General features: G+C 63.7%; 3 protein-coding genes across 3 annotated transcripts; 2 read left to right on the plus strand and 1 right to left on the minus strand.

Moving 5' to 3' along the window:
- Positions 1-1542: 1542 nt before the first annotated feature.
- PRICKLE4 (prickle planar cell polarity protein 4) lies at positions 1543-8939 on the plus strand. The gene is made up of 8 exons (XM_035347011.1): positions 1543-2067; positions 6067-6219; positions 6360-6467; positions 6547-6684; positions 6774-6974; positions 7210-7396; positions 7478-7789; positions 8056-8939. Exons 2-8 carry the CDS (start codon positions 6070-6072, stop codon positions 8532-8534), a joined length of 1575 nt encoding a protein of 524 aa, XP_035202902.1. The 5' UTR covers positions 1543-2067; positions 6067-6069; the 3' UTR covers positions 8535-8939.
- Positions 8940-9386: 447 nt separating this feature from the next.
- LOC118178447 (nascent polypeptide-associated complex subunit alpha, muscle-specific form-like) lies at positions 9387-16721 on the minus strand. The gene is made up of 13 exons (XM_035347019.1): positions 16559-16721; positions 14315-14395; positions 13940-14044; positions 12981-13145; positions 12799-12878; positions 12363-12499; positions 12089-12231; positions 11871-11990; positions 11490-11609; positions 11207-11329; positions 10852-10971; positions 10176-10283; positions 9387-9929 (listed from the first exon to the last, which is right to left on the minus strand). The coding sequence occupies exons 2-13, from the start codon at positions 14363-14365 to the stop codon at positions 9747-9749; spliced, it is 1455 nt and encodes a 484-aa protein (XP_035202910.1). The 5' UTR covers positions 14366-14395; positions 16559-16721; the 3' UTR covers positions 9387-9746.
- Positions 16722-20606: 3885 nt separating this feature from the next.
- TOMM6 (translocase of outer mitochondrial membrane 6) lies at positions 20607-21701 on the plus strand. Its single transcript, XM_035347058.1, has 3 exons — positions 20607-20755; positions 20858-20959; positions 21384-21701. Exons 1-2 carry the CDS (start codon positions 20643-20645, stop codon positions 20952-20954), a joined length of 210 nt encoding a protein of 69 aa, XP_035202949.1. The 5' UTR covers positions 20607-20642; the 3' UTR covers positions 20955-20959; positions 21384-21701.
- The last annotated feature ends 3 nt before the right edge of the window (positions 21702-21704 follow it).

Consider the following 21704-nt stretch of genomic DNA (forward strand, 5'->3'; position numbering starts at 1 on the left):
ATAGTGGGGTGACAGGGGCTTACAGGGGCCAAAAGGGGTTTCTGGGGGGCAATAGGGGCTTATAGGGGGCAATAAGGGGGTAATAGGAGCTTATAGGGGGCAAAAGGGGCTTATGGGGGGGCAATAGGATTATAAGGGGGCAATAGGGTTATGAGGGGGCAATAGGGTCCTATGGAGGCATAATAGGGGCTTATGAGGGTTGTAGGGGGGCAATAGGGACTTATAAGGAGCAGTAGGGGCTTAGGGGGGTTAATAGGGGCTTATGGAGGGGGTAATAAGGGGATATGGGGGTAATAGGGGGGCACTGGGGACTTATAGAGGGGTAATAGAGGATTATGGGGTGGCAATAGGTCTTTAATGGGGGGCAATAGAGAGTTATGGGGGGGGTAATAGGAGCTTACTGGGGGCAAAAGGGGCTTATAGGGGGGTAATAAGGGCTTATATGGGGGTAAGAGGGGTTGTAGGGGGGCAACAGGGACTTAGTGCAACAGGGTCTTATGGGAGGCATAATAGAGGCTTATAAAGGGCGAGAGGGGCACAATGGGGGCTTATATGGGGGGCTGTACGGGGCAATAGGGGCTTATAAGGGGCAATAGGGCAGGAGAGGGTTCGGGGGGGTCAGTGGGGCAGGGCAGCACAATGCAGCACGGTTTCATGCCCCCGCAGCACCCCGCACCATGGCTCTGCCATGAACCCCCCCGGCTCGGGGCCGGCAGCCCCCCATCACACCCCACACCCACGGACACCTCGTGGCGCTCCCAGGGCCGGGGCCTGGCTGGAGCCGGAGCCGAGGCCGCGTCCCCTCATGCTGCTAATGAGGACTTTGCTCGTTAGCGCGGAGGGCGCAGGCGGGGGCAGCCGCGGGGGCCCCCCCGTGCAAAGTCCGCCACCGGGTGCGATAAGGCCGCGGAGAGCCAGCGTGGCCCCAAGCAGCACTGGGACCTGGCCGGGTCCCCAGGGGGCTGCGAGGCACCCCCCAGCCCCGTCCCCTTTTCCCCGCTGCTTTCCCAGCCCCGGGGGACTTCACGGAGACCCAAAACCCCAAAATGCTGTGGGACAGCACCAAAACCCCGCACCAACACCTCCCTGCGACCAGCCCGCAGCACCGCCGGCATGCCACGGAGCCTGGCCGCATCTCCGGACAAATTTCCATCAATTTGCCATCGTTTTACCAATTTCCAACGCATCCCAAAAACCCAGCACAGCTCCTGGGCCATGGTGCCTGATCCTGACCCCGCAGAGGGGCTGCGCTCAGCCCCGGGGTCCCAGGAGCAGGCAGGGAAAGCTCGGGGCGCGTGGAAGGGCAGAAGGACAACGAAGAGGCTCAGCCTCATGACAGCCCCATGAGAAATCTCGCCCTGCTCCTTGCCCGGCTGCCATGGGCGCAGCCGAAGCGGCGCAAATGGCTTTTGGAGCCATCAGGTGAGAAGAAAACTGGGACGTGTCGGCTGGCCTCCGGCTAAGCCCTTTGTGAGAGCCCAGCCAAAGGTTTCACCCCCGCCTCCCCCCCCAAAAAATGGGGCCGGCACGCCGCTTCCCCTCTTTCATGAAGCTCCGGCTCGTTCTGATGGAGGCAGGAAAATAAAAATCACCGCGCAGCATAAAAGGCACCCGCACGGCAACCCGGGGTGAACCGAGCCGCGGAGGGAGGGAAGGGCGCGGACGCTCGGAAAATGAGAGGTGGCGAGAAAAACAGATGTCATCCGCAGCTCGCTGCCCTGTAGGGTTAACCTCCCCCCCCCACACCTCCCAGCCTTTGCTCTTCCCCTCCCCGCCCGCTGCTCTGATTTTCCCTGCCATTGGCTGCCTCTGTAGGTTTAGGCTAAAAAGCCTGTAATTAGGACCCCAGCTGACACAGATCCAGTTTCCTGGGCAGGCAGATTAAAAAAAAAAAAAAAGAAAGAAAGAAAAGAAAAAAAAATAGTTTCCCTCGCTCAGCTTGGATGTTTTCCTTTCGCTTTGCGAAGTTCGCCCAGCCCAGGCTCCCTTCCCTCGCCTGCGTCGGAGCCGCTCGGGTGCTCGGGGCTGGACGGGACGGCGGAGCCCAGCGCGGTGGGGAAGGGGCAGGTAGGTGGGCAGGGGTCCCCCGGGGCGGGGAAGGGGCAGGTGGGTGGGCAGGGGTCCCTCGGGGTGGTTCTTCCCCATACGGGGGCTGAGGGAGCCGGGGCTGGAGGAGAAAACCCTCGGGAACGAGGGGAAATGGGACGATTTCCCCATCCGGGAATTGTTGCGCGGGGAAAGGCAAGGTGGAAGAGCCGGGAGAGGGAGGGGGATTTTTTGGCTGGTTCCTCTCCGGGAAAAACAGGCGGCGGGGAGCAGAGCGCTCCCTCCGCCCCTGCGGTCTTTGTCTTTGGGGAAAACAGCCCTGGAGAGCGCGCGGCATCCCTTGGGAGCAGGAGACGGTGGCGATGGAGCCACCAAGGCGCCGCCGTCCCCGGGCTGGAGCCTGCAGGTGCAGGGGGCTGGGGGCTGCCCCCTCCCTCGCCCCAAGGAGCCGGGGGGCACTGGATCTCCTGGCACCAAACCCACTGAGGGTCCCCACGGGGGGGCTTCGATGTCCTCTGCCAGGGCTTGGAGGGAGCGGGGTGGTTTGGGGCTGGCCACGGAGCTTTCTGCTGATGGTGCTGGGCGCTGATGGCACTGCCAGGATGAAACCCACCTGGTGCAGGGAGCGCGGTGCCAGGCTCTGTTCGTCCCTGGACACAGGAACGAACGCGTTGCAGTGGGTTAATGGGTTACTCACTGCTCCCTGCCAAGCTGGGACAGAGAAAAACGTGCCAAGAACCCCCCTGCAGCACCAGCACTTCCCCCTGAGAGCAAACAAGCCACCCACCAGGAGTCCCTCCGGTCACTTGGATGGCACCGTGCCGCGTGGCAGGGCAGGAGAGGTCCCTGAGATTTGTGCCACAGCATCTTGGCTGCGTGCTGTCCCTGTCCCTCCGCACCGCTGGCCCTGGGGACGGCTGTGCCAGGCACCCAGGCACCGATCCTGCTCCTGCCATCACAGGTGACTTTGTGGCACAGGCCCCAGCTCGGGCAGCCCGGGCTCGGTTGCGCTGCAGGTCGAGCTGCTCCGGCTCGCCTTGCCAGACCTCAGCTTATCTCAGCCCGAACGCGTCTCCACAGCTCTGCAGCTTCGTTTCCACGCACCTCCGCTGCAGCTGTGTTGACGGGAGCTAAAGCAAAAACAGGTTATGGTGGGGGTGAGGCGTACGGACAGAGCCGTGCCAGGGTTTTGGGGCGCTTGAAAGGGGATCCGGTCTTTTTGGCGATGGCCAGCAGATGCTTTTCCTCGGGGCTGGGGAGCTGGGGAGCGTTTGGCAGAAAATAGGACAGAGGTGTCTGAAAGCGGGTCTGGAAAACGGAGCAGTGCTTCAGAGAAGCGAGGGCTGCGGCAGGGATGCAGAGCAGCCCCTGGCTGGGCAGGGAAGCGGGAGGCTGCGCTGAATGCCAATGGGCCGGGGTGGCTGCGCCGCGCGGTAATGCTGCGACCTTGGCAGGAGAGGGCTGGCAGCCCTCACGTGCTCCCACGGCCAGCCAGGGACGGGGACTGCACCCGGGGAGCCAAAGGGGATTAAAATTCCCGTGGGTTTCAGCCTCTTTTACCCAGGGAGCTGCACGTGCTTCCCAAAGAGCTAGAGCTGCCGTGAGAAATGGACTCGGAGCAGGAAGGGGAACGCTGTGGGGTCACCGAGCCAGGCGGTGCCGGCACCAAAAGGCTCCGAGCAGGCAGGGGAGCTCAGCAGGGACATGGCCCGTCCTTTGGAGCAGGCACTGAGCGGGCGCAGGCTGGAGGAACTCCTGGGGCAGGACCAGAGGCTTTTGAAGCCCATGGAAGCTCCACGGGGCGGCACTCAGCCCGTCCGACTGGTCCCTCGCGTGGCCCTGCTGGGGGGACGCGCCATCCCGGCAGGGAGGAGCAGGTCCCCAGCGCACCCTCCTGCCACCTCCCCTGACGCCAGGGCTGGTGGCCCCGCCGGGAGCATCCCGCATCCCTCCGCGGGCCAGCAGGGCAGGGCGATAGCAGGACTGCCCGCCGGCAGCGAGGAAGGAAGAGGGGATGGGAGCAGAGCAGAGGAGCCGGACCTGTCAGGGCTGCCTGGCTCCTTAGCATGGGAGGCGCGCACCGCTGTCACCGTCTGGGGCTAATTACAGGGACTCGTTCGCAGCCCAGACGGCTGCCAGCCGGCGTAATCACATCAAACCGGGCTGGGCTGGGCTCCCCAGCACGGCCCCATTGATTCACGGCCCTGCCCGCTCTGCTCTCTCCCCAGCCTTACCCCGCTGCCAGCCCCGGGACGGGGAGCCCCGTGCGTCCTGCTGCCTCCACGGGGCATCAAAGGGGCCGATGACAACAAAGCCCCAAGAGATTAGACTAACGCAGCTTGGAGACTTTATAATCCAAGCAAAGCCTGAGACGGCCATCCACGTCCCATGGGGAGAGCAAGGGTGTTACCAACAGGGACCAAACGCAGCTGCAGCAGAGCCGGGACGCTGGACCCACAGATGTCCTTAGCCAGCAGCCCAGGGACAGGGGCCATCCTCCATCAGAGACAAGGTTGTTTGCTGATCCGCCACCACCAGTTGTAGAGAAGTCCTCACCAAGGCAGGGCTCTCTTTGGGCTGCAAATACACAGAATTGGGTCAGCCACGTTCTTCCCCATCCGTGCAGCCCGTCGGCCGGCCGATCTGCCGCGTTAATCATTGACCTGTGCGCCAAGGCAACCTGAGCTGCCCGCGCTGATCCTGCCAGCTCCCAGCTGGAGCACGGAGCAGAAGCTCAGAGCCGGCCGCGTTTGGGTGTCCTGGTGCCCTGAGCTGCTGCCTGGAGGAAGGTGCTGCGAGCTGGGGCTGAGCTGGGGCTGAGCTGGGGCTGAGCTGGGGCTGAGCTGGGGCTGTCAAAGCTGTTTCGTGGGAGCAGCAGGGACGGGGTGGCTGCTGCTGGCCAGGAGCACCCAACAGGGAAGTGCCACCTCGGTGAGGAGGAATGAGCTGGGTTTTGTGGCACAGGAGGACCTAGAGCCACCCGCCAGCACGTGGTTGCGTGGCTTGAGGGTCACCAACCCACAGCCCGAGCTCGTGGAAAGCACTTTGGGAGAGACCCAAGGTGCCCACAGTCGTTGCCCTTTCCCAGGGGGTGGCAGCCCGGCTGCGTGCTCAGCCCCCGTGGCAGGTCCCAGCTCCTGCAGGGAGCCCGAGCGAGGTGGCGATGGCACGGCAGGGAAGTCGGGGTGCAGAGGGGTGCAGCGTGGTTCCATCCCTCCCACCTCCCATCCTCGCAGGACGCCCGGCAGGCTGCGGGCTGGTGCGCAGGGAGCCACCGCATCGCCACCTCGCTTTGTTTTGGAAAGCCGAGGCAGGAAGGAAGCGAGCGGTGACAAGTGGCACGTGGGGAGGAGGGGACGGACCGGGACGGACGGGTTTCCACCCCAGACCCATTAGCCAGGCAGGCGGTGGTGGCTGGGCGAGCCGGCCGCCCGGGCAGGAACAGCAGCTCAGGGCAGAACAATAGCAGCCCAGGGGGAATAAATTATTTTCCACTGAATTAGGCTAGACCTCGGTCTCCTCCCACCGCTCCGCTCGGGGACAGGCCACTAAACCAGGGATCGGCCGTGGCAGCCAAGGGCTGGTGGCTGCCAGGGAAAATCTCCTGCTGTGGGGGAGCAAACAGCCAGCGGGGCTTCCCGAAACCTCTTCCAGGCTGAGCGCAAACACCCGGGGTCTCCCCCTGTGCAGCTTCACCCCGTCACCGTCCTTTCTCCGGTGTCTCCTGCTCAGCAGGCAAAGCCCCACACCAGTGAACACCCATGCCCTCGGTGCGGGTTTGTTTCTCACCCTTTTTGAGAAGGGAACAACCCCCCCAAAGCCTTTGCACATCTGTGGACGTTCAGCACAGGGTCTCAAGGTCCCCAAGGCATGGTGGCTCCGAGCATCGTCCCAGCTGGAACTGCCCCAGGGTCCCTCCCGCTGCCTGCACCTGGGCACAGGGGATGATGCCTCCTGGGGCCAGCCCCCTTTCCCCCGCCATGCCGAGGGTCTCCCCCAGCTCTGCTCCTCTCCCCGCAGCTCATGTCCCTGCCGAGCCCCGCATGGCCCCAGCGAGACGAGCCTCCCCCGTGCGGCACCGCCACCGGCCTCCCCCCAGCCTCGTCCGACAGCGACTCCGGCTGTGCCCTGGAAGAGTACCTGGAGCCCCCCGCAGACCCCGCGCCCCCCGAGGTGGGCAGCGCCTGGCTCTCCCAGGGCTCCCTTTGCTCCCGCTCTGCCCCAGAGGGGCCGGACTCACCTTTAGCTCGAGCGAAGCCGCTTCATCCCCCCAATCATCCCCTTGTGTTTCTCTCCCCGCGCCGTGTCCCCAGGTCCCCGTGTGCTTTGAGAGCCGCTTGCCGGAGCCTGCCTCTCCCGCTGACCGGAGCCGGCTCCGCATCAAAGCCCTCCTGCAGCAGCTGCCTCCTCAGGACTGCGATGTAAGAAACACATTTATTCGGTGCCGCCCTCCCCGGGCTTTATTTTCTTGTCATCCCTCACCTCTGCCCCCCCGTGCAGGAGCGCTACTGCCCTGGCCTCGCGGAGGAGGAGAGGAAGCAGCTCCGAGCGTTCAGCGCCCGCCGGAGACGGGAGGCGCTGGGGCAGGGGCTGGCATGTCCCGTGCCAGGTCCCTGCCACGGCTGTCCCTGCAAGGAGGTGAGTGAGGTGTCCTCCCCCGGGGGCAGCACGCCACCAAGCCGTCCCCAAAAAGCTCCCCCTGACCCCGAGCCCCCCGTGCCTTGCAGTGCGGCCGGAGGCTGAACAAAGGCGACCCGGGGATTTCGGCGTCCCGGCTGGGAGACCAGTTCTGGCACCCGTCCTGCTTCTCCTGCCACTTCTGCCGCCAGCCCCTGGTGGACCTCATCTACTTCCAGCAGGACGGGAGGATTTACTGCGGCCGGCACCACGCCGAACTCTTCCGGCCCCGCTGCGCCTCCTGCGACCAGGTGGGTGCCGCCAGGGGAGATGCTTTTAGCTCCCTTTGGCCGTCATTAAATGCTCCGTGCTCGGCTGGGAGCTGCAGACGCAGCGGGCTGGGCAGGAGGAAGGATTCCTTCCCGAGCCCTGCGCGGAGCCCCATGCCTGTCCCGAAGTCCCTTGGCACCCTAAATGCACGCAGGGGGTTGCGGGTTTTCTGGCCGGGTGCGTACAGGACGTGTCCTTCGTTCCCCCCCCTTCCAGCTGATCTTCATGGAGGAGTGCATCGAGGCGGAGGGCCGGCGCTGGCACCCGGAGCACTTCTGCTGCCTGGAGTGCGAGGCGCCGCTGCGCGGGCAGCGCTACGTGATGAGGAGCGGGCGGCCCTGCTGCCGCGGCTGCTTCGACAGCCTCTTCGCCGAGCCGTGCCAGGCCTGCGGGGAACCCATCGGTACGAGCAGGGTCAGGAGGGTTGGTTTTTGGGGAGGCGGCCGCGGGAACAGCCCCTCGCTCACCTGTAGTCACTCCTCAGGTGTCGACAGCGAGGAGGCCACGCACCAGGGGCTCCACTGGCACGCCCGAGCCCCCTGCTTCTGCTGCAGCCTGTGCCGAAAGCCGCTGCGGGGGCAGCCCCTCACCGCTCGCCACGGGAGGCTCTTCTGCTCCGAGAGCTGCAGCCTGGGGCGGGACGCGTCCTCCAGCGCCTCCGACTCCTCCGACTCGGCCTTCGTCTCGGCCCCGTCCCCCGACTCGACGCCCGTCTCCCGAGCCGGCCACGCAGCCAGGACCGCGCCGGGGAGCGCCTCGGCGGCCGGGGGATGCAGGCAGCGGGTGGAAGGGGCCGGTAGGGATCCGAGAGCTGCTTTTGGGGGGTGGTGGGAGGGGGATGGAAGCAAACCCAGGCTCTGCTCGGCCACGGCAGAGCCCTGGGGTGCTTCGGGGGAGTGTTGTATGAGCACAGCCCCCAGCACACCTCTTGCAGCAGGGCAAGTGCTGGCAGCTGGAGGTAGTTTGCGGCAGCCTTGCCTTGCACCCAGACAGCCCTCACTGCAGAAGCAGGGCAGGCTCAGCTCTCTCCTTCCTCACCTTTCCTTGCTTTCCTTCTTGCAGAGGTGTTTCCGGATCAGGCCTCCCTGCATCCTGCGTTCAGGAGCCTCGAGGACCGCGAAGCAGCCACGGAGAGGAGCAGGGACGCAGCGCATGTGGGGATGCAGGGGCCACCGGGCAGCCCCCAGCCCGGCACAGAGGGTCCCAAGGGGCTTGGAGCCCTGGGCCACCCGGTTTCGGGGGGTCCTGGTGCCCGAACACCAGCAGGTGATGGAAACCCACACCTCCAAGCGGGGCTCTCCCCTGCCCTACACAGCCCACGGCCGGAGGACATCGACCTGCAGGACATCACGGAAGAGGATGACTCCTGGTGTCCCACCTGCTCCTCATCTTCGGACTCAGACTCAGAAGAGGAGGGCTTCTTCTTTGGGAAGCCCATTCCCAAGCCCGGGATGAGCTCCCTGGGCAGGGATCCCCCGGAGCGGGCCGGGTGCAGGACGGCGAAGCTGCGGGGCAGCAGCAAGCACTGCAGCGTGTCCTAGCGCGGCCGCCCAGCGAGCGGGGACCCCCGCGCCTCGCCGAGGTAGCACTTTGCACGGTATTTAAGCAGGAGGACAGCAGATGGAGGGGGGGGGGGTCCTTGTCTCCGGCCCCGCCGCATCCTGCTGGCCCCTGCTGTGGTCTCCGTGCATTCCAAGCGCGTTTTGGACACGGCCCAAGGCTGGTGGGGAGAAGCCGCCGCCGGGATCCTTTCACCGGCAGCCGCAGGCGAAGCACAGCCTGCAATTCCTGCTGGCCTCTCCCGCAATTAGGAACAGGTAAAGCGAGTAGGGAGCAGGGAGGCAGCAGCCCGCACCGGGGCACGGTCTCCAGCTCCCGTCCCAGACAAGCTGGCAGCCTCGGAGAGCAGCCGCGCACCGGGGAGGGCGGCCGGGGGCTTAGGACAAGGGCAGAGACCTGCACCGTCCTGCTGCAGGGGCTCCTGCCCGACTTGGACAGAAGGGATCTGGCCGCTGGGGTCAGATCCAGACGCCGGGTGGGGGTCTCTCACCCGCAGGGAATCTCTGGAGGGGCGCCGATGCTGTCCCGTAGGGTGCTGCCACCACGGGGAGGGGATGGTGGGGCAGCTCTGCTGCCGCCGCGGACGATGCTCCAATAAAGCTCAGCTGAGACCTGAACGCAGGAGAGCCGACGGTGCCCGACCTGTTTTCCTTCCCACCCCGGGTTTGGCAGCGTTGGCCGTGCTGCTGGAGAACAACAGCAGCAACAGTACCCAGGAGAGGGTCCCCACAGTGGGGCCAGGCTGAGGGGGTCACCGCGGGTCCCTGCACGCTGACCCCGGCAGAGCAGGAGCAGAACAACGGCGGTGCAGAGGCTGCGAGGATCAAAGCTCCTTTATTTTTATTTTTTAAAAAACAAGACCAAAGCCTGGCGTTTAATGGAGCAGCACAAAACCACAAGAAGGGAGCAAGGAGCCGTCAGAAGGGGGGAGCCCTCCCTTCCCTCCTGCCCCAGCTGCTCTCCCTCCCGCCACTCTCCAGTGAAACCAGCTCCCTCTTTTCTTGCAAATTCAGGTCCGGGTAGGGCTCATCCCTTACCCCAGGGTGGGGACAATCTGCCCGTGACCCCATTACCTGCCTGCAAACACCCATTTCTGGCCGCCCCCCGAACTAAGCACCCCCCTTTCCACCTCCAGGAGGGATGGAAGGACCACATCGACCTCGACAAGGGGGCTCCGCACCTTCGCCCCCGTCTCAGGGGCTGGGGGTGCCGGAGTCGTAGCTGTCGATGAAGTCCTCCAGCTCCTGGAGGTGGTGGGTGCGCACCTGGCGCAGGTTGGCCCTCAGCGCCAGCCCCAGCGCCGCCTCCATGGAGGGCTCCTTCTGCAGCAGCATCGTGGCCACCACGGCGATGGTCAGGCTGAACTGCTGGTACGACTGCAGGGAGTGGAAAAGGGTCAGCACGGGGGCACCCCAAAGCCTCCCCATCAGCTGCACGAAGCCCTCTTGGGGACTTGTTTTTTCCCCCGGGGGTGACAGCCCCTTCCCACAGCACCTGGGGCTGCCCCACGGCTTGCTCCTCACCCGACGCCACTTTATTCCCCGGGGATTTTGAACCTCGAGGGTGTCCCCTTCTCCGTGGGTAGCCCCAGCCCCCCCCCGCGTGTGCCCACAAGGACTCACCAGCTCGATCTCCTCTTTCCTGGCAAGGACAGCGGCGGAGCGCAGGTCTGTGCTGGCCGGGGGGGGCGCGGAGAGCGTGGAGCAGAGCGAGGGCTGGCAGCCTGCAGCCTGGGCAGGGGAAAAGTGAGGGAAGGTCACTTCGAAGGGGAGAGGGAGCGGGCAATGCAACAGGAGTGGGGTTGGGACCGAATCGGGGCTGCTGGGGACCGGCCAGCCTGCGGGGGCACCCACCGGGACCTCACCACCCCCTTCCCTCCCAGCACAGCCCTGGCAGCAGCGCCTCTGAGACCCAAGGGCCCCTCTAGCTGATTTCTCTTCCCCATTAGGCAGTAATTAAGCCACTCTGCCACACTCTTGTTCGCTTCGTTAAAGCTCCAGTCCTGGGGTCGTTCATGCTCCAGCGCACTCTCAATCCCAGAGTTATTTTTTTGGCCTTTTTCCAAACCGTCTCCAATTTATCGGCGTCTCCTGCCCGGCCGCCACCAGGGCTGATACGGGCGCTGCATCCAGACAAAGCGGCGCTTTAACCCCGGCACGTAATCCTGCGGCTGGGAGGCCAGCGAGAAAATCCCCCCGGGGCTCCTGGCTTAGATTGGTGCTCCTGAGCCTCGCTGCAGGTGGTTCCCAGGGACACGAGGGCACCGTTCCTGCACAGAAGGCAGGGCTGCGCACGTACCAGCTCCGTCCCGCCCACAGGAGGGTTCCCTGGCCCAGGTGATGCTGCTGGCTCGGTGCAGACATCGGAGCCGGTCTGGCTGGGCTGTGCATCGGGCTCCGCGGCAGCTCCCGGTGAGACCTGCGAGTGTTCAGAGGGATGAAGGCCACCAAGAAGCATCAGGAGAGAAAGCACCCAGGGGAAGAAGGCAGCAGCTGGGCAAGAGCTGCGGGAGCCAAGCAAACGCTGCTGCCTTCACGAAGGGAAAACTCAGCGGGAGGAAACGCTACGGAGCAGTGCAGCCACGGCCTGAAACCCGTCCCACCACGGGCAGCTGCTGCCGTGCCCAGGAGAGCAGGCAGAGCCCAGCACGTACCTCCACACCCGGGCTAGCTGCGGCGCTGCCCGTCTCAGCAGGCTCCGGAGGGGCTGAGGGGCTGTGGGGTTGTGACCCAGCACCTGCTCCGGCCTCGGGGACGCTTTGGCTGCACGCCTCTACCTGCACGAAGCATTTCAGGCGCATTTCAGAGTCCACAGAGGGCTGTCAGTGCAGCCCAGGCAAGTGGGAAAACGAGGTTCACGGAGAGGACCACAAAATCCCACCTCCTCCACGGCACTGCAATTGGGCAGAAAGAGGAGACGGAGGCATCGGCTCGTACCTGCTCAAAGTCCTCCTCCTTCCCGGTACAGGTGTTCTCTGGCAGGGCTGGCTCCGTTTCCAAAGCAGAGGGGCCCTGGCCCTGGCTGCCTGCAGCTTTCTGCCCGTCTTCTGGCTCGACCTGAGGACAGGGAATGGCATGAGGCAGGGACATCCATCCGTCCTGGGGAGAAGAGGTGGGGAACGGGACAGACAGAGTGCTACAGCCCCAAGGAAACCAGGGGCTTCGCAGCCCCTGAGAAGCCAGGAAAACATCCCACTTTCTGTCAGACACTGAGGCGGTGAGCGAAAGGGCTGGGTGAGAGAAGCAAGATGTTACACGGGATGAAGGGATCCTCTGAGCCAGGTAGCTCCTGGGGTGCAAGCATCCCTGTACTCGTACCAGCTTTGCTTCTGCCACTGGCTCCTGCTCCACAGCCTGAGGATCACTGGTTGGACTCTTCTGCGGGGAGGCTGCTGGCTCGGAGGTCTCCGGCACCTCTCCGCTCGCTGCCGGCAGGCCCTGGAGAAAATCACGTTGGTCAGGGGCACGGCAGCACCACGAGAGCCACGTGGCCATGAAATGCGGGTCAGCGCCGCGTGCTGGAGGTAAAAACCCACCTCATCCACCTGCCCCCTGCTCTGCACGCTGTCTTTGCAGGCACCAGGTGGCTGGGGAGCATCGGCGTGCTGCGGCTCTGCCTTGCCTCCTGGCTGGCTCTCCTGGGGGCAGGACTGGGAGGACTTGGAGGACGCGTGCTTCCCTGCGGAGCAAGAAGCACAACGGGACGGAATGCACCAAATCCAAACCTTTCCCATGGAGATGCTGCTGGCTGCACACACCGTGGCAGTGTCCTGGGCATCCCCAGGCAGGCACCATCGTGGCAGCACGAACCTTTGGAGACCTGGGGAGAGGCCGGGCCGTGGTACGCCGACGTGTCTTGCTGGACACGGCGAAGGAGTCGGCAGCGTTTCTGACGCAGGCCACGAGAGCGCCAGGGCGGGCAGCCTTCCTGGAAGGCTCCTTGCTCCCTGCAGGATTAAAGACAGCCCCCGTGGGAAATTTAACCTGGCGGGGATCTTTGGTGCAACCTCCCACCCGGAGCTGGGTCAGCGTCACTGCTGCATCGCCCTGGAGCAGTATTTACCCCGCCTGCTGCCCTCCTCTGCGCACCAGAGCTGAGCCTGGCCTCGCTTGTTCATGCTGGGCAGCCCCCTCACCCCCCGGGGGGCCACCCCGTGGGAGCTGTGCTCAGCCCGGACCCGCAGCCTGGTGCGGGATCCGTCCCCTTCTCCAGCCCGAGGCCCCTGGCCTCGGTGCGGGCACCCACCATGGGAAGTCGGCGGGGTGCTGCTCCTCCCTGGGGAACTCAGACCAGGCGAAGCAGCCCGGGGCAAACAGTGGCGACACCTGTGGGGAGAGGCAGATTTAGGCACAGATCACAGGGCACCGTGCCTGGCACAGCCACGGCCCCAGCAGCCCTCCCCAGCCTGCCTCCCCTCACCCCCTCACCGGGTACGAGTCCTCGGTAAAGTTCTCCTCAGGTTTTTGGTGCTCTTCTCTGTAGTCCCAGGGGGGTGGCGGATGGGGACAGTCCTGGGGTTCCCATCCTCTGTCGTCCTCCATCCTATGGAAGTTGGCAGGGCCGGGGAAAGGCCGGGGGTGCCAGGGACCAGGCTGCCAAGGCTGAGCACTGCTGGTGAGGACTTGGGGCAGCTCGCTTAGGGCAGCCCACTTAGGGCAGCCACGTATCCACGGGCTTTCCAGCAGGAGTTGTGGTTTTACTCCTGTTCTCCCTTCCCACCGCGGCCCCAAGCCCTTCCTTTCTCCTGCTCCCAGGGGAAGCCCCAGTTTTGGAGGGGAACCCTGTCCTGTCCCGCTTGGCCGGGGAGGAGATAGGCTTGTTTGAATCTCCGGGTTGGAGGGCGAGACGCTACGAGTCTTTCAGGGTTTCAACAGGGTTAAACTTTGATAATTTGCTAAGGAATTATTAGATGCTGGGCAAAAGCACAGATGTTCCAAATAAAGGCAAAATAAATAAATAAATATAGGGGTTGAGAGAGAGAGAGAGACATCACCACCCGTGGATCCCGCGTTGACTTGGCCTCTTCAGGCTCTCAGGTGGTGGGCGCACACCCAGACGCTTTAGTGTCAGGGTTTCTAAAGCTCAGTCCCCACCTCTCTGGGCAGGTTCAGGAGTCCTGCGCAGCCCTTTCATGGGCACGCGTGCTTCATATTGGGAAACGCTTGAGAAATGAGTCTGCGGTAGTTCTGGGGCTCTGAGAGAGACGCTGCCCTGCCTTCGTGGGGCCCACTCCCTCACCTGTGCCCCCATCAAGGCAGATGGTTAAGGCATAATGAAAACCGTGCTGCGGTTGCTCTGGGGAGCTGGACCCCACAAACCCCAGCAGCACCCCACAAACCCCAGCAGCACCCCACAAACCCCAGCAGCCCTGCCCGGCTCCCCTTACCGGGTGCCTGTTATGCCTGCCTCTCCAGGGCTGGTGTTCCCAGGGCGGCTCGTACCAGTTGTCCTGGGGGCTGGGACCGTGGGGTCTGGGCTGCCACGGGCCAGGCTGCAGAGAGGACACGGGGAGCAGAGAGCAGGATGAGACCCTCCCCTCCGCCTCTGCCTCTCCCCAAACCAGAGGGATGCTGAACCCAGAGCGCACCCCGCCGAGGTCCCAGCCAGCTCCCAGTTCTCCCAGTTCCCCCCCACACACCGTGGTGATGCTCTCTCAGCTCCTCAGCATCCCAAGGGCTGGAGCAGCGGGCACCCATCCTCACCGCCCCGGAGAGGAGCCTCACGGAGCCCCTCGGCTCCCACCACCACCACCACCACCTACCTCCCAGGGAGCGGTCGGGAGCCCCCTCCTGCGGAACGTGTTGGAGAACATCTTGCCGGAACGTCGCCCTGGCCTCTGCCCCTGCAAGGAGAAGGCCCTCGGGAGGTCAGCGGCGCTCAGCTGCGGAGGGAGAGGTGTGGGGGAACGCGTCCCACGGGACGGACGTCACCGCCTGCCTGGGGACAGCTTCCTGCTGGGGCAAGGCAGACCTGCTCCTTGTCCCAGGAGGGGACGCGGGTCCCCCCCATGCCGCCGCCGCTCCCTGGCACCGCACACCTCTGCTCCCCGCTTTCCCTGCCCACCCCGGGCTCTGCGTGCTCGCGGCGAGGTTTCCATCACCCCGTGCAAAGCTCACGGGTCAGGGCGCCCGGCGGCACCACCCCGCTATTGTTCCCTTGGGCTCGCGGCCAAGCCGCACGGCTGCCCCGGCGCCGGGCACGGTTTGGGGTCCCCGTGGAGGCGAAGGTGTCCGAGCCGTGTGCTCGTGCCACCCGGGCACTCTGCGGCCTCCTTGGGAACAGTGTTTGTGGCTTCCCCGCAGCTGCTGGGTGTTCATCCCACGGGACGCCGTCGGAGCGAGCAGGGGCCGGCTCTGACCCCACAGCAGCCGGCCTAACCCCAGGCAGCCAGCTCCCAGGGGACGCAGGCAGCCTCATGCCAGGGGTCACCAAAGACACGGCGCAGACCCCGACCCCTCGCCTCGTGGGTCAGCAGGCAGCAAGCGAGGAGAGTACGGAGGGTGAAAGCCAGAAATTAAGTCTTTTGTCCCCGGGCTGAGGCTTTACCTGGCAGAGCAGGCCCAGGCGGCCCCAGAAGGGAGCTCACCACCTGGAAACGCAGCGCCAGCGAGCACCGGAGTCAGCGGGGCCGGGACCCCGTGCTTGTGGAAGGCCCTTCCCTCCCCTGGGGGATCTCACCAGCTCCCCTTGCTGAATGCGACCCAGCAGCAAGCGGCAGCTGGGTGCTGATTTTCCCCCAGGAAGCCTCCTTCGGCCCCCTCCTGCCCATTTATTTCCTGGGAGGGGCCACAAGCCGGACCGATGCCCTCCGGGAGCTTTTGCTATTCGCGGAGCGCTTCCTTGGGCTGCCTGCATCTGGTGAGAGCAAACACCCATCAGCAGGGGGCACGCTCAGCAGGACCCGCAGACCCCCCCCCCCCCCCCTCCATTTCCTGGGTGTAATGTGTTACAGATGTTTGTTCCTTGTTAAAATAGGGAAGTCCTGCTAAAGGGCGGAGTTTCGCAACGATCATGGTCAGAACATCCACGATCGTTGCATTCTGTTAAGTAAATGAACTGCGGTAACTTCCTGATAAGTAAACAATTGTAAGACTCAAAGCCCCTGCGACCCCCCCCCACCCCCTTTTTTGATAAACTGTCGAACTGTTTTTACAACATCTTGTTTCGCTTCCTGCGTCCTTGCCGAGCCAAAATGACCACGGAAGGAGGGAAACTGAGCAGGGATGCTGAGGAAGACCCCGGCCTTCATCTTCACGACCACCAGAGGGCTCGGGACGACCCCCTAGCAACAGCTCGCGCAGCCGCAGGACGTGCCAGGATGTGATATGCACACCGGGACTATCAGGCTATAAAAAGGGGACTCTAAGGGAAGTGGGCGCGCGCCGTTGGTGGAGCAGAGACTCCCCGGCCACCCAGCGCTGTTTTGCTTGTTGGCTGCTTACTTGATAAAATCATTTGCATTACTGGACAAAACTCTCTCTCTGTAAATTAATCTAAGGGAGCAAATTTATAACACTGAGGACCGCGCATCCCCTCCAGGGCAGTCCCTCTGGTCTGCTCTTCCTGGTCTCTGACAACCAGAGACAGCCAATTCCTTCTCTTTACCTCCTCTCCCTCATCAACCAAAGCACAGACTGATGCAAAACCTTCCAAATCGCCGCCCCACCACTCCGCCAGCCCCCGCTGCAGCCCCCGTTCCTGCCCCGTCCCCACCTCTGGGGGTCCTGCAGGGCTGCCCGGGGGGGGCTGAGTCAGGCACAAAGCCACCGTGAGACCCCCACCATCCCCAGCGCCGGCCTCCACGTGGCTTGGTCACGGCCACGCAGTCCCCAGGATGCCCCCAGCCTTGTGCCTGGGGCATTTCGGGGAGCAGGGCACCTCAGCGGCGCGGCTGCTCCGGCACAGCCCGAGGAGGCGAAAGGGAAGGGCGAGAGGAGAATGTGGGCAGCGCGGTGGCACCGGCACGCCACGGCCCAGCACGGAGGGACGCTGCCATCGCACCCACCTCTGCGGACGCCGGGAGCAGCGAGAGGTTCGCCGAGAGCCGCTCGGGGACGACGTGGCACCGGGGCCACTCACCTCCCGGCCCCGCCGCTGGGCTCGTGGCCTGCTCGCAGCATGGCCAGCCCCCCACGCAGCGCCGGGCACGGAGCCCACGGCAGCTCCGAGGCTTTCGCAAGGCTGCCGCCGGTCGAGGCACCCCTTCCTGGTGCAGCCAGACACAAAGCAGCTCCGCCGGGGCGCCTACAGCCTCTCCTCATCCCTCTCCGGCTGCATTTCCACTGGGAATGGCATCCCCGGTTTGTTAGCGCCGGGCAGATGTGTCAGCGCTAGGCGCAGGCATCTCGGCCAGGCGCGTAACGAGATGCATGGCTTTCCCGATGCTTAACGAACATCTGCTTCGGCTCAGGTCTGACAGTAGCTGTGGGTTTGGCTGGGGGCTGGGAACGCGTTGATAACGAGCTGGTCCAAACTGGTCTGCCCAGCAATGCAAACTCCGAGCGTAAATCCGAGTTTGTGACCTTGCAGGAGGGTAGGAGGAGATACGGGGGAGTAGGGAGACTTGGAGAGAGCTTGCTGAGCCAAACGTTAGGAAAGGAGGAGATAAAAGGAAAAGCCCCGAGCCCGAAGCAGAGCAAAATCCTTGAGATGCCAAACGAGCAGTGCTGCTAACAAGGATGGGGCAGCTCGTGGCCCACTGGAGCTGGCTGCCTCTCAGCGCCGCTCCCACCGGGCCGATAACACACAGCTTTCCAGCTGGTCGGTTAATTACAGGCTCTAATAGCTATAAATCAATTAACTAACTGGGTGGATCAATTAGCTCTCGGGGATTTGGGAAAAGAGTACAGCAGCGTGGACAAACTGTCTGCAGCGTGGCCGGTGTGGCAACACATCACCCTCGCGAGGGGAAATGCGCAGCTACAGCAGCTTCTTGGCTGGCGCACGCCTTCCTTCCAGAGTCAGGTCGTCCTCCTGGTGACCCAGGTGTCCCCAAAGAAGAGGATAAATAAATATTTCCCAGGGACCATGGGGACGGTGCCCACTGGAAGAGCAGGCTGCCTCAGCCAGGAGGAGCACCACAAAATTTGGCTCAGGATTCCTGTCGATTGTCCGATTCCTTGCAGAGCCTCCAACACTTCTGCAGGGCCATTTTCCGTCTTTCTCATTGAGCAACGTGTAAGGGGAGGGCAGGGTCAAGCCGTGGCTCGATGCGCTCATCTTGTCTCAAATTGGGTAGTGAACGTCCTGCCCCGCCGACAGGCATCAGTCAAGGTGAGCCTGGCACCTCGTCACTGCAGCACGGCGTTGTTTGGCGTGTACCCACACGGGCGTAGTAAAATCTCACCTGCTGTCCACGAGAAAAGAGCATGCAAATCGCAGCAGGGATGGCCGCGGTTACAGCGAGGTCAGTAACAGCGCCAGGGTCCTACGATAAACCTGGGTGGCTGCGAACAACGCGGGCGCTGCAGAAACACCAAAACTGATACCTTCAGAAGGAAAACGGTGGCAGTTCTGTGGTGGCAGTTCTTCGGATGTGCTGAGAGGATTTCTCGTCTCCTGAGAGCAAGAGGGTGCTGCGCTGCAATATCCTCCTGGTCCTGCCGAGGGCACCACGACTGTGCCAGGATGTGCTGCGGCTTGGCCGATCCAGGGCAGGGCACAAATCCCTGGCATAGTGTTGATCCTACTGCTCCCTGTGTGCTCCAGGCAGGCAAAATCCCCCAATTCGGCACCGCACGAAGTGCCTTTCCCTCTGTCCTCCGTGGCCCTCCTTCTGTCCGTAGCTGTGCGACTTCTGCTGCAAAGCTGAGCCTTCGGCATCTGGCCTGAACTGGCTCGACCGAAGTTTGCAAGGTTTGCTTCTCCCTGGGGACAACAGCAGAGACTGAACGGTGCCAGTCGCCTGCGTATGTCCCCCGCAACGAGGATGACCCAAAGCCACTGCAAGTGCCCCAGAGGTGGGAAAGTTCCCCGCGGAGCTGGCAGAGAACAAAGTTTTCCAAATAAGCTGTGAGGGCTGAAACAGCAGCTCCGGGAGTGGTGGTGAAAGGGCAGACCCAAGGGGCTAAGGAAAGCAGGGAAGAGTGGGATGAGGCAGAACTGAGAGCAGCTACAGTTCTGGAAGCTGCAGCGAACGAGCAGGAAGGAATCGAGAAGAAATAGGGAATTTTTACCAAGTGCCTGGCAGCACCGCGGAGCCAGAGCCAAGCGAGAGGAGCCTGCACAAACCTGTGCCCATCTACTGCAAAGCCTCGGGGGTTACAGGCGCTGGCGATAACGTGCAGAAGCTGCGTGCAGGCAGCCGGGAGCTGGGCAGTTCAGCAAAGAAACAAGAAATTGTACGAAGCTACAGAAACACGCAGGGAGGGACGGAGGAAACGGGAGAGATGTTTTCCAAACAGCACTGCTGGAACGCCGTCCTGCCCACGCTCACAGCGAGCAGTGCCCTTTGGAGCACAGCAGCGTGCGTTACAAACCACGGCAGCCGTGCCTGGAAATTTCCCCGTCAGACACATTTGCAGCCCACGCAGCGTTTCAGGCATCCCCCCTGCTTTCTCCGCATTTTTCTCTTATCTTATCTCGCATCCTGCAGGCAGCAAGCCCCGGGGCAGCGGCACGGCCGCCCTTATCACCCGCTGTGCAAACCTGGTTCCCAGGCATGTCAATTGTCTGGTCCTGCCGGTGCTGGCTCGGCCGGGAGGTGACGGCGTTCACCAGGCGGTAACTTTCCGCAGCACAGAAGCGTGGCCGGGGACACCGCTGATTTTCAGCCAACGCACCGCTGCGCCGGCACCACGCCAGAGCTGGGGTGGATGTGCCCGATCCCCAGCAGTACGCGTTTGCCAGCCACAAACAGGCCACGTGCTTGTGCGAGGCTTTTTGCCCGGTGATGCTTCCATCACCAGGTCATAAAGGTGGCCTGGTTGTAATTAGAAAAATATATAAGACAAAGAGGTCTGCCAGCGGGAAGTGCCAGCCTGGGACCCCGGTGCATCCTTGAGGAGAATCCTTGGGAAGTGCAGCTGAGGACCTGAGACATGCTGAGAAATCCTTGGTAAGTACAGACCAGGGGAACTACAAGACAGTAAGGAGCTCTAATAACTAACTTATTGTCTGGGAAAGTGACAATCAGTAACAGTCACTGGCTGCTCCAGGTGGAAGTGTCGTACACCCCCTTGAAGCACATCCCCTGAGGAGAAGCCCTTTGAATTGCAGCCCCCTGAAGAGCAGCAGGGGCCCTTTGGGGAGCAGCCCCGAGGCACAACCCCTTGAGGAGCATCCCTTTGACGTGCAGCCCCCTGAAGAGCACCCCTTTGAGGCACAGCCCTGCGAGGAGCAGCCCCTGAGGAGTCGCCCCATGAGGTGCGGCCCCGTGAGGCACAGGAGCAGCCCCTGAAGCACAACCCTTGGAGGCGCAGCCCCCTGAGGCACATCCCCTGAGGTGCAGCACCTTGAGGACCAACCCCTGGAGGCACAGCCCCGTGAGGAGAAGCCCCCTTGAGGCGCAGCCCCTTGAGGCGCAGCCCTTTGGTGTGCAGCCCCTTGAGGAGCAGCCCTGTGAGGCGCAGCCCCTGAGAAGTCACCCCATGAGATGCGGCCCCCTGAGGAGCAGGAGCAGCCCCCGAAGAAAAACCCTTGGAGGTGCAGCCCCCTGAGGAGAAGCCCCCTTGAGGTATAACGCCCTGAGGACCAGCCCTTTGACGTGCAGCCCCTTGAGGCACAGCCCTGTGAGGCGCAGGAGCAGCCCTTTGAGGCGCAGCTCCCTCACGGCGAAGCCCCCTTGAGGAGCAGCCCCCTGAGGAGCAGGAGCAGCCCTTTGAGGCACATCCCCCTGAGGAGAAGCCCCTTGAGGAGCAGCCCCAAGGTGCAGGAGCAGCCCTTTGAGGCACGGCCCCTGCGGCTCTGTCCTACTGAGGTGCAGCCCCCCGAGGAGCCGTCCCTGAGGTGCAGCCCTGAGGCCCCCCCCCCAAGGACCCGCTCGAAGCCCCCGCCCGGGGCGGCGGGCCGCCCTTGCGCCTGCCCCCCCCCCCCCCCCCTCCCTTTCCCGCGCACCGGAAGCGACGCCAGAGGGCGGTGGCAGTGACAAGATGGCGGCGAGCGGCGCGGTGGCTGCGGGCGGCCCGGCGGTCCCTCGGCAGGGCCTGGGGGGGTGGCTGCGGGGGCTGCTGCGCTTCGCCGCCGACAGGAACGACTTCCGCAGGTCGGTGCCGGGCGGCGGGGGACCGGGGTGAGGCGGGGGGGAGGCCCGGGAGGAGGTCCCGCAGGAGGCCCCGCGGGCTGCCCGGACGCTGTTCCCTCACAGGAATCTGCTGCTCAACCTGGGGCTGTTCGCCGCCGGCGTGTGGGTGGCCCGCAACCTGACGGACATCGACCTCATGGCCCCGCAGCCCGCGGCGTAGCGGCGGTGAGGGGCTCGGGGGGCTCGGAGAGGGCTGGGAGCTGTAAGGGGGGGGGGGGGGGGGGGGGGCAGGGAGCCGAAAGGGGGCGGGAGGGCAGGGGATGAAGGAGGTTGGGAACAGGCCAGAGGGTCAGGGGGCCGGGAGGGGGCTGCAAGGGGTCTGGGAGCCCGGGGGGGGGGGGTTGGGGGGCGGCAGGGGGCCAAAGAGGTTCGGGAGGGAGCTGTAGGTGGCCGGGACAGGGGGGGCTGAAGGGAGTTAGGAGGAGACTGCTGAGGATCAGGAGGTCGGGAGGGGGCTACAGGGGGGCTGGGAGCAAGGAAGGGGGATCCCAGGGGAGTCAGGGGCATGGGAGGGGGGCAGATGCCGAGTCAACCCCACACATGCGAAGTCCCCTGACTCAGCTCTACCTGCGCTTATTTACAGGGCTAGGGAAGGCTCAGACCTGCATGGCCGAGGAGTTCGCCAGGACCGCAAGCGCTGTGTGTAGCAGTTACAAGTTCCAATACGCCCACGAGAGCAGCTCCTGTTCTCTGCAGAGCTCCTACTCTTACATCAAACGTGTCCTGCTCAAAGCAATGACAATGGGGAAGAACTCAAGTATGGAAGAGAGAATTCCTGTTCAATTCATTCCACGAGGAATTGAGAATAGTCTCCTTGAAGATGTGAAGCCCTTGCACGCAGAATTTTTTTCTGTATCACCATCTAGATGTCTAATTTAATATTAAAGTATGTAGAATAACGACACGACCC

This window comes from Oxyura jamaicensis, chromosome 26 (assembly GCF_011077185.1).
Source record: "Oxyura jamaicensis isolate SHBP4307 breed ruddy duck chromosome 26, BPBGC_Ojam_1.0, whole genome shotgun sequence".
Classification (NCBI taxonomy): Eukaryota; Metazoa; Chordata; class Aves; order Anseriformes; family Anatidae; genus Oxyura; species Oxyura jamaicensis.